The following is an 11,910-nucleotide window of genomic DNA, read 5'->3' as shown; positions in this document are numbered from 1 at the left end:
GGTCCCAGCACCTTATATCACTGTTACATGGAGTCTTTGGTTATCCTGTGCTATGCTATACACCTGTTATGCCATGAATTCATGGGGAAGAAATAAGTTCCAGCACCTAATGTCGCGGTTCCATTCTTTTCCTGTGTGCTTCTCATATGCCCATTATGCCACGAATTCACAGGAAATGGGTTGGTTCTCACAAAGTGAGCTTCTCTGGGTGGAGCAGGCTGGCGCTTCAGCTGAACCCAGGTCCCTTTCTCTGTGGCTTCCTTCTTTTTCTGATCATTTTCCTTCACACGTTTCAGGACGCTGTCTCGGCTCTTAGAGTGCTTAATATGCTCAATACAAACATGAATCCTCTTGGCAAGAATCTTGCCCTTAACTGGTTTGTTTAAACAATGCCAACAGCATGCTGGGTGACACTGTGGACTCTTCCAGTTTTGCACGGTAACCTCTGTGTGGCCTTTTTGAACAGTACCCATTCCCTTGCTGCCTACAGTATCACCTTTCTTGTAGATTCGCATATATGTGGCCAAAGGAACAACTCCATGTTTTCTAAAAGGCCTAGAGAACTCATATCAGGGGCCTCTCCCCTCTCCCTTTGGGTTTGTCATTTTGGTGAATTGCTGGAAGATGGCAGCTCTGGCCGAAAGACAGTGGCCCAATTTTCTTCTCAGTTATTTTACCTTACCAATTTATGCCAAAAATCTTTAAATTGTCCAATTATTTTACAAATACTTGTTCCCCAATCTTATCCTTTTCTTGCCACCAGTTTAACATACTAGCTAAGTTTCATGACAAAGGAGAAGTAATGCCGAGATGAACAGACAAAAGTGATTGACTGTGGGCTGCCTTCCCCGTACAGTTTAGTTACTGGCAGTATTACACATCTCTCAAAGTTCCTCCCAGACACTATGCACATACAACAGTAAGGCTAAACTGTACTCTCAGTCCACTCACAGTTAATGCCTTAACAAATATTACTTTAGTAATTAACCTCAGTCTTAAGAGTTTTAAATCCTAGCCAAGTACCCAAGTCACTCCAAGGTCATCTGTGTTGCAGACCTACTGAAATTAGAGTCCTCTCTGAGGTGAACAATTCTGTTCAAACTCAAGGAGTACTTTTTTTCCTACCACTAAGATAGCTCAAAATATTGTTCTAATATTTAGCTAAAAACATTAAGAAAACTTTCTCGATTCCTCTAATTTAGGCCATAAAAAAGCAGTCTTTTCCCAAAAACTTGTTTCAACTAACAAGTGTACAACTATTTTCAAACACTGAAATTAGTAGGTCTAAATATTTGTGGTTTACGAAACCACTAACATTGTGTAGACCAGGGTTTATTCTAGAGATTCCATTAAGGAGGAGGGTTCTAACTTAGCTATTTTATGTCCACTGCTCTGTAACACCATAAAGCACAACTACAGCACAATGAAAAAAAAGCACAGAACAGAGAAAAGTCCTGGCCAACCCCCCGAGATGTTGTAGCTTGTGTGATACTGGGCAAGACACTTCAAACTCTTTGGCTTTTAGTTTCCCTATTTGTGAAGTAAGATTAGAATCACTATGATCTAAGATTACTACTGACTGGCTCAAAATTCTATAAAATGCAAAAGATTCAATTTTTTTCTAATAATTTATACTTTGTAGGCATAGAATAACAACAAAATATATATCAATCCACACTACAGCCAGATTATTTTTTGTCTTTTTTTATTTGCTGGCAATTAGAAACTATTTTGACCCAGAATGATAGTCTGCAAATATCCATGGTATACTACCGTAATCCCTACACTTAATTTCAACCCTTAACAAAATAGTGCCACACAAAAAACTGTTTCTTCAGCTGTTTCCTAATGAAGCTGAAAGTAATTCTCTGGTTTTGAATTTAGAGTTATGTACAGGGCTGGTGAAAACCATCTGCTGGGAACTATGACTTTCCTGTCAGAGGAAAAAATCAGAGGAACAGCATTCATTTTCCCGGGAACCAGCTGCAGTTGAGTGAGGCCTAATCCTGCTCCAGATGGGAGGAGCAGACAGTGAAGTCGCTCCTGGTCTAACTCATGGGGGCAGATCCTTTGTAAAATGACCCCACCCCTGATCAGCCAACTGGTAAACAAGAAGGAAGCTCTCCATAATTCCTACAAGTAACATGTATTTGTTTCTTTTAAAAAAACTTTAAATCAGAGCATGCAAAGAATTCATTATTGTAATTTTATGAAATACAAACTAAGAACCAAGTCAAGGTAGAAAATATATTTTCTCCCAAATTTTATATGAAAAAAGAAAATTTAAAAAATATCAAGAAGACTCTTACAACCTCAAGAGGCGTAGGATAATTTTTTTCCCTAGAGTTGTCAAATGGTTCCTATTATGTATTTGCTTGCACAGTATTAAAGGTAAGCATAAAGCAAAAAAATTACTTGCTCATATGTCCAGGAAGAACTACATAAAAAATAGGCAGCAAGGATAAAAAGAAATTTAATGTATTTCACATTTCTTTACATTTATTTTTCCATTTTTTAATATGAAGCCATCAAAAAATGTGTTATAAAACAGTATTAAATACCTTTATAGAAATACAACATGATACCTATAAAACTGAACCATATAGAGTTGAGAACTCAATCAGAAAGCACACGTTAAAGCACTTGGAGCAGTGCCCAACACAGCATTAGCTTTAACAAATGTCAGCTATTAATAGGTTTCTATAAGCAACTGTTTACATTCTCTAGCCTACTGATAGAAGGCAAAGAAAAAAGAGGTCAAAAAGTTAGATCCCTTAAATCTCTGCTCCCAAAGCAATTTGTGGTATCTGGTATCTTCATTAATTTCTTCCCGTTATTTCATCAATTAGAAGTTAGGCCAAGAAAGAATAAAGTGTGAGCAAATTATAGGTATGACAAAAATGTCTTGGTTGTGTTTAAGTATAAGAAAAAGTGGTTGGGTGTGTAAATTTTGATTAGTAATGGTTCACCCAAGCCTGTGTAGCTCAAGTTCCCTTTCAGAGTGTGTCATGGGCTGAAAAGTACCACTCACAGGCTAACCAGAAGACCAAAAACTATCTGTACAGGTAATTGTATTTAAACAAATGTTCTATTACAAACATCTCTACCTGAGTTATTTTTAAATTTCCAGATTTTGAAAAAAATATGAATAAGTCTGCTTAAAGTCAACTCCTAACACATTTACAATTAATCCATCTCAATGACTTGTTAGTAAAACATGGTTATTTAGGCTCGGCGCCTATAGCTCAACCGGCTAAGGCGCCAGCCACGTACACCTAAGGTGGCGGGTTCGAATCCCCAGCCCGTACCCGCCAAACAACAATGACGGCTGCAACCAAAAAATAGCCGGGCGTTGTGGCGGGCGCCTGTGGTCCCAGCTACTTGGGAGGCGGAGGCAGGAGACTCGCTTGAGCCCAGGAGTTGGAGGTTGCTGTGAGCTGTAACGCCACGGCACTCTACCCAGGGCGACAGCTTGAGGCTCTGTCTCAAAAAAAAAAAAAAAAAAAAAAAAACATGGTTATTTAACTATCTTCTCAAAGCCCACCACATATGGAGTTACAAAAAAATGGCATAAATAATGATATAAACAATTTATTGATTAAATAACAGCATAAAAATATTGAGATCAACCACAATATTATCAAATTTCACACTTGATATTTTAAAATCTACATTATCATGTCACTGTATCATAAACATTTTACCTTTTGCTCTCAAAAGGTTTTTTGGTTTTTTCAAAGTGAACAATCATTCTGTTAAGCAGGCCACATGTTCCAGATTTTAATCGTGTGAACAATTATCACTCACTGCCTTTTTAACAAAGTATTCTAGCCAACAAGATGTCTGAAATTGCAATTACCAAGTTCACATTTACAATTCACTTATAAAATGCCACTGTTCTACATACAAAATGTGAAGCAATTTTATATAAAGACCATTCCCAGGCCAGGTGAAGTAGCTTATACCTGTAACCCTAGCACTCTGGGAGGCCAAAAAGGGAGGGTTGCTTGAGCTCAGGAGTTTGAGACCAGCCTGAGCAAGAATGAGACCCCCATCTCTACTAAAAACAGAAAAATTAGCCAGGCAAGGTGACATATGCCTGTAGTCTCAGCTACTCAGGAGGCTGAGGCAATAGGATTGTTTGAGGCCAGGAATGTAAGGTTGCTGTGAACTGTGAAGATGCCTCGAGACTCTAGCCTGGGCAACAGAGTGAGGCTCTGTCTAAAAGAAATAAAAATAAAAAACTAAATTCCTGTCAAAGCCCCACTTATTCTATTAAAGTGTCAATTCCAGTAAAAGCCAATAATTGAACTCTACTAAGAGTTTATTATATTGAGATATAATTTACAGTAGACAGCAAGAGATTTATCACTTGATCTTTCTGCTCCAAGTTACCCAGCTGGGTAATAACTTTAACAGTAACATTAATTGACAATGCCTTCTCTTCCTTTTCCAACGGAATGTTTCACTAACTTATAAATTCTGTTGTAAAATACTACTCTACAGAAAAACAAAACTTTAATAATTTGGCTGATTACTACGAAAGGGCATACTTATCTGGACAAGTAATATACAACACAATGTATATGTATACAAAGTAAACTTCTGGGCTCGGCACCCATAGGACAGTGGTTACAGCACCAGCCACATACACCGAGGGTGGCAGGTTTGAACCCAACCCAGGCCAGCTAAACAACTGCAACAAAAAAATAGCCAGGCATTGCAGAAGGCACCTTCAGTCTCAGCTAGTTGGGAGGCTGAGGCAAGAGAATCACCTAAGCCCAAGAGTTAGAGGTTGCTGTGAGCTGTGACACCATGGCACTCTATCGAGGGTGACATGAGTCTCAAAAAAAAAAAAAAAAGTAAATTTCTGTGTGTAAAATGAACCCAGAAGTTTGAAATCAAGGTGAAAATTATTCTTGAAAGGAACACGAGCCCTTTCAAGACTCGGTGTATAACTGGACCATCTCAAAAGTTAACAAGCCTCACCTAAGAAACATAATTATTTTCAAAGAATCATGATGCCTGTTAGGACAAAATATAGTTAATGTAAAAAAAAAAAGTTATATTTCATAAACTAAAGAAAGGTTTCATAAAAATGTATTTCCTATCTCTGTTCTGTCTTCCTTAACCCCCCACAGGACCTACGTTCTAAATGCACGTGTTCATGACAGGCATTCAAATGTTTGCTGAATAACTGTAAGAGAAGTAAATGCACAAATTACTTTATGGTAACATCTGTATTTCACAAAGAAAGAAATTTACAAGGAGAAAGTTGCTATTTAAACCAATTACACAATCCTCCTCACCCCACATTCAAGGAAAGCAATATTTGGGCCCAAATAAAGCCCTCTGTTAATAGCTATACAAATGATCAGAAAAACTTCAGTGATAAATGAAATGAAAACTAGTAACCACAGAAATGATTTAGCAAAATATCATGTAGGTGAAACTTTGTTTTTGTAACAGACCTCAGGCATACAAAACCATATTCATAACATCTTGGTTGGTTCCTAACACATTCTTATCACTGGTCCAAAGTCAGTTTTGAAATTCGTTCTGCAGAAGAGGAAAAAAAGGGACACAGTGAAAGGGTATGGGGGAAATGCAGCCTTTTACAATTAGGGGATGTGCTATGAAGTAACACCAAGGACAATGACAACTCTGTATGTGAGTGCAGTGATAGCCACTATACATCCCGACTCCCAAGAGGGAGTCAGCAGAGCTGTCAGGGAGTGTCTGGAGCCAGACTGCCCACATTCAAATCCCAGCTCTGTCACCTAACATTTGTGTGAGTTGGGCAAGCAACTAAATCTATTTTATGCATCAGTTTCTTCATCTGTACCTACTTTATTGCTGGTACTGTAATGTTAGTTGTATAAGGATTAAATAAGTTAATATACATACAGCATTAAAGTAATGCATGGCACATGGTAAATACTTAAGTTAAATAAATAAACTCACCACACACTGCCATATGTAAAGACTAGCCAAGAAATTTCCCTTTTATCCAAAAGTTTGGATAAAACTTTTAAATACAGTATCCCACAGATTTTCCTCACTTCTCGTCAATGTGAAAATAACATGCTGAAGTTCAAGGATCTTCACAAAAACTCCTCTTAAAAATATTTCTACACAGACAGCACGTGCTCCCCCAAAAAGAACAAAATCCTCTCAGCTGCTGAAAATTTAACACACATTTCTATAGATCTTCCCATTTTAATATTGCAAAAATAAATAAAGTTAGAACTGATAACAGGAAAAGGAGGCACTTGCTCAGGTCACTCAGAGTCCTTGAATTTCATCCCTTCTGACAGCTGATGGCCTGTCTCAGCTTTCCAGGGAAGATAAAGCCATTTCACTTCAGTTTAAAGCAGAGTGCCTGAATCACAGTAGAAGCTCAATAACTATGAGCTGACTTAACTAATGCCTAAAAGCGACTACTTCTGACCTACACCTTCCTTTCTCCATTACTGTCAAACTCTGGATAACTTTTTTTTTTTAAAGAACATCTAGGTTCATAAGAGTAAGCCATTAATTGTGCAGAGGAACTAATTGGGTAGTTAAAATATAATAAAAGATGCAAACATACAAGCTGATAGATGGAGGAATAATTCCTTACCCTGGAGTTCCCTGTATTATGATTCTGAATGTGAGGTTTTCATATCTCTGGGGAGTCACTCAGGAAATTCACTACTGAAAATAAGAACTCCATTTAAAAATATAGAACAGATCTCATCAACTCTAATCATGAAATTAGTTTCATATAGGATCAGTACACATAGAAAAGAAGTCTGTTTAAAGAATCTGGATTTTCCCACACATACGGCACAAATGTAGTTACTTCAATTAACACCACTATATAGTAAAACTACGTAACCAAAGCAAACTAGCAGATCTCAAACTTTTCTTAATGCAAAGGTGCTATGGAATGGCCTCAGCAAAGGTCCTCAGCTCAGTTGCAAAATAAGGACTGTTAGATCAGACGGTTCTCAAAGTCTCTTTCAAAAGTAAAACCCCAAGGGGTGGCGCCTGTGGCTCAGTGAGTAGGGTGCCAGCCCCATATCCCAAGGGTGGCGGGTTCAAACCTGGCCCCAGCCAAACTGCAACAGCAAAAAAAAAAAAGTAAAACCCCAGACTTGGATCTGGACTGTACCTGGATACCTCTTAAAAATGTGAACTGACATCTTACGTATGGCTAACACTTTTAAAAATTAAAACATATACTGGGTGGCGCCTGTGGCTCAAGGAGTAGGGCGCCGGCCCCATATACGGGGGGTGGCAGGTTCAAGCCCTGCCCAAAACTGCAGAAGAAAAAAAAAATTAAAACATATAATTCAAGCAAGGCAAATTATTATAAAAGCAAAAACCCAAGTGTTCTAATAAGAACTTATAATAGCCAATTCACAGGTCTGGCCCTGAATTGCTCTAACTCTAAATCATTCCTGTTAGATCATTTGATAAGAGTTGTAGGAATCCAATCATATTTTAACTTTAGACACAAGATCAACTTACAGATAAGAGTTCTTAAAGCACTAAACTACGATATAAAGCATCTTAGTTTCTTGTCCAGCTTTAACTTTTAAATATATACTCAATAAATTCTCAAATGCTATGAAACCATTTTATGAATAGGATTCTTAATTCATGGCACTATGGGAATCATTTTAAAGGCAATAACAGTACGATAATGTTTCTATTTTAAAGTTCATAGGGAAAACTGAACCCTAAAACATTTCTCTAAAAATTTCATCACAGAAAAATACTATTAGTTTTCGATTGTTATATAAAGAAAAATCTACAGATAGTTGATTCAGCCAGTGGGCTGTTAATGACTAGAACAAATCTCAAAGTTTTAAACGCATTCAATATTGACATTACAATCTTCTTGTCCTAGAAGTGGCCTCCATGATTTTAAGCAAAATGAAGATTACTTTACTAACCACTATATACTAAGGTGTGAAGTTACTTAAAGCACTACCACTCTCCAAAGAACTACAATTCAAGGAAAGCACTTGAATAAATGTACAGCCAGGACACTAGCTTGATGTAAAAAACCGCTACTTAACAAAATTTTCTTCATCCTCAAATATCTATTTAAGGGCTAAAATTTATTGATATACTTTCAACTGCATAAAGTAACAGCATCAAACACACAAAAGGGTAAAGTATACCATCACCTGTGCATCAAAATGCCCAACTCACCACAACTTTTCTAACACAGGATATTGCATTCCTGTCCCATGTAACTACAGCTGTCACAAAAGTAACACTCAGGACTTCATCATATGCAAAGGCTTAACACATGACAGAAAGTTAGAACACAAACACAGAAACAAGAACTGCTAAGTTTGCTTAGCTACTACCATGGGTCGTAAGAACGTCTCGTTCCCATCTAATGACAACCTGCACCAAAACTGAAAAAAAAAACACAGCTTCTCAGAATCATCTGCTTGTTTCAAATTCAAGTCTCCAGCATTAAGGTTAAAAGTTTTAAAGCTGTAAACCAGGTGCTGTGGTTCACACTTATAATCCCAGCACTTCGGAAGGCCGAGGCAGGAGGATTACTTGAAGCCAGGAGTTTGAAACCAGCGTGGGCAACATAGGGAAACTTTATGAAAAGTTTTTTTAGGAAAAAAATTTAAAGACTGGCCAGGTGTGGTAGTACACACCTGTAGTCCCAGCTACTAGGGAGGCTGAGGCAAAAGGATATTGCTTGAGCCCAGAAGTTCAAGGACACAGTGAGCTACGATCATGCTACTGCATTCCAGCCTGGGTAACAGAGCAAGACCCCGTCTCTTGGGAAAAAAAAAAAAGTTTTAAAGCTCCATGTCACCTTTCATTCTAATCTCAACACGTTCTTTTAAGTAGATTAACATCACCAATAAAAAACTCCACAAATGTCCCCAAACACAAAACTTGATTGCAACATCTATGTAACTTCCAAGACCTGGATTTGTAGCATCCTGAGTCATCAGCTCTGTAAACACAGATGCACACACCATTCTTACCTTATCCTTTTCATGAGGAAGAAGTGACACTGGAGGTAAACAGGAAAGAGACTCACAACTCTCTTTCCCATCTACACTGGTTGCCTTAGTGTTGAGCCGATAAAGAGGTCCATCTTTGAGGAGTCTGCCGTGGCCAACGGCGCGTTTGATAGCCAATCGTAACTGCTGGTGAAAGCCAGAGGCAGCACTGCCTCCGAATGATGCAGACACATCCTTCTGACCTTTCAAAAAACGTTCAATACTTTTCAAAGTTGAGCCACCGGACTCTGCCAAGCCATCAACTGCCCGCTTGATCAGTTTGTTCCAATCCACATTTTGTTTATTATCCAATTTTCCATGGTTTCGAGGCTTAGGAAGTGCTATTCGCCCAGGATTATCAGGATCTTTGTAGGAATTGAGTCCTTTATTTGAAACTTTTAAAATTGTTCCATCTTTAACACTCAACTCCAATTGTTCTAAAACAGTTTTCCGATCCAAGCCATGGGATGAAGACACCGCATTGCATATCCTCTCTTCTGAAGGACGCTGTTTCTGCTTCTTCACTTTTTTGATGGCCTCCAAAATCCACTCAGTATACAGCGGGTTAGCGAGTTTTACCATGGTGAAGGATTCTGTCTATCCATAGAGTCGTTATCCCTTATCCTGATGCTGAGTAAGTTTTACACCATGGAAAACAAGATTCTCGGAGGCTGGGAACCAGTTAATCATAGCATACAAGTTTTCTGGCCTGAGTCCTTCCTCCTTTCACAAAACAGAATGCCTCCCCACTTTTACTTTGGAAACCAAAACAACCTGTTATTTGAAATGTCTTCAAACTTTCCAACAAATTTCTCAGTAGCACCACACATGGGTCTCTTCATAAGGTTGTAAAAACTTAAGAATATCTCATTCCCAGCTTCAGAGCAGAGAAACGTGCATCTTATGCCTAAAAAACAATTAAAACAAGATTAGTTTTCTATCAAAGCCCATTTTGAAAACAAGCAATCTAATCTTTTAAAGCAACCAAGTAGCAGGTGTATTTTGGGCATCCATAAGAGTTTTAACACATTTCTATTAACATTCCAAAACAAGCATGTACGTAAAACAGTAGAATAAAAAAGAGAAAATAAAAAGACGAGTAAACGGGATACAATGAAGAAACAAGAGGAAATGGTCTATGAATGACCTTAAACTACAACTAACCAGAGAGAGGGATGCTGGCTATTCTGTACTCCACAATCTCTGCTCACCAGGCTATGAATTTCAACTCTTCCTTGACATCTTTCCCCAAGAAACTATTCAGCACTTCAACAAGTATCTGGATTAGTAGAAAGAATCCTGCAATGAAAGTAAGAGTGAATCTTCCATCTTTCAAAATTCCAGACATGCAGAGTGGATAAAAACATTCAATTAGATAGTTTTCTCAGTCAATGACTGAGCGAATGTTAATTATTTCACATGCTAAAAGCAACAACAATTTACACAGACGTTTATAATTTAAATACAATATTACCATATGTATTCAAAACAGAAGTAAAATTAACATTGAAAATAGCCTAACATGTAAGTGCTTCAAGTATTTTAAAATAATTCAATTTCAAGAAGTACATGCTGACAGCTTCTCCTAACTCAAACTAAGACATTAATGTCCATATACTTGAGGGGGTAACAACTCACAAATTGTGCATCAACAAACTATGCACAGAGAAATTAGACATGAGAAAGGCCCGGAATCACTGGACACACCGCATCACACATACAGTACAGGGAAAAATGCATTCGCTATTTGTAAGTCTAAAGAGAAGTTGGTCTAATAAAGATATGAATTCAAGACTGCTGTCCTGAAAGGAACATTAATAAATAAAACAAGAACAGAAATATACTGCCTCTGTACATTAAACATTTTTTCATACAAAAAAATCTGGCAGGTACAAGTTTTTCTTAATAAAATAGTGAATTCTGAATCTAGATAATTCCTTTCGCCTCCAAAAATAAGTTTAAGTGTTTCTAGAACTTCTGCTCTTATTTTGGAATTATTTACATTACAATATAAACAATACTACAAAAAAAAATGGCTCCCACAGCAACTAAGTAGTGACATTAAAATCAAAAGAAAAACTGATACTAAGAGATACTACTATCAACTCTAATAGAAAAAGCTAAAGGAAACATTCACTTATTTGACTTTAAGGATTTATTTTAAAATTAGCTAACAATAAGCACCCTGAAGAGAACTAGGCTTCATTTGGGTGAGGGTCTCAAGAGGACAGAACTCGGAGTATGACACTCCATGAAGTTCACTTTATAGACATGAAGGCTGAACTAAACGAGGAGCTACACCCTGAGTTTGAAACGCTGGGGACGTCCTCACTCAGATTAAGCTCGCAGGTAAAAGAATGAATGACAGTTACGCATTGTCTTTCCGGCCGGGGTTTTCACCCAACCCCAGGTCTTCCGAAAGCAAAGCTCCCGCAGACTGGGAGCTCAACTCTCCAACTCCCACAGCGGCTGCAGAGGAGCGCAGCTCGCTCCCGACAGTCCCCTCCCGTCCCCATTCCCCACCCCTAAGCACATCTTCGCGCTCTCCGTTTAAAGAGCGAGAAACTTTAAAAACTTGAAGCGGGACAACCCTGCAGTTCGCCAACGGGTCGCTTCGCGGTTTCCATTCGGTGGAAACAGAACCCGAGCAGTAAGTTAACAATGAAATCACGTGAAGGAGTTGCGAGCGGGGTCCCCCGATTTCCAGCGGCTCCGAATCCCGAGCTGCAGGGGCCGGGGCGCCGCAGGCGCGCGGGGCCGGGGGCGGCCGGGGCGCCTGACAGGTCGGGCCGCTCCCGCCCGAAACCGCGGGGTTGACAGGCGGCCCGCGCCTCCCGCCCGCGCGGGGCTGACAGCCCGACAGACACACCGCCACACGTGC

General features: G+C 38.8%; 1 protein-coding gene across 3 annotated transcripts in view; it reads right to left on the bottom strand.

Annotated features, from left to right (window-relative positions):
- KAT6A (lysine acetyltransferase 6A) overlaps positions 1-11,910 on the bottom strand; it is a 98,992-nt gene that overhangs the window by 86,450 nt on the left and 632 nt on the right. Inside the window, exons 2-3 of one of the 3 annotated variants that reach the window (XM_023507664.1) lie at positions 10,194-10,328; positions 9,012-9,936 (exon numbers count right to left, since the gene is read on the bottom strand). In XM_023507664.1, coding sequence (XP_023363432.1) covers positions 9,012-9,611 — 600 coding nt within the window. In that variant the 5' untranslated portion in view covers positions 9,612-9,936; positions 10,194-10,328. The remainder of the gene's footprint in view (positions 1-9,011; positions 9,937-10,193; positions 10,329-11,910) is intronic. The other 2 variants (XM_023507665.1, XM_003801074.3) reach the window with 2 other exon arrangements.

The sequence above is a fragment of the Otolemur garnettii genome, unplaced genomic scaffold (genome assembly GCF_000181295.1).
Source record: "Otolemur garnettii isolate 467f Iridium unplaced genomic scaffold, OtoGar3 scaffold00197, whole genome shotgun sequence".
NCBI lineage: Eukaryota > Metazoa > Chordata > Mammalia > Primates > Galagidae > Otolemur > Otolemur garnettii.
Note: the sequence above shows the minus strand (reverse complement) of the source record. Positions and strands in the feature narration are given on the sequence as shown.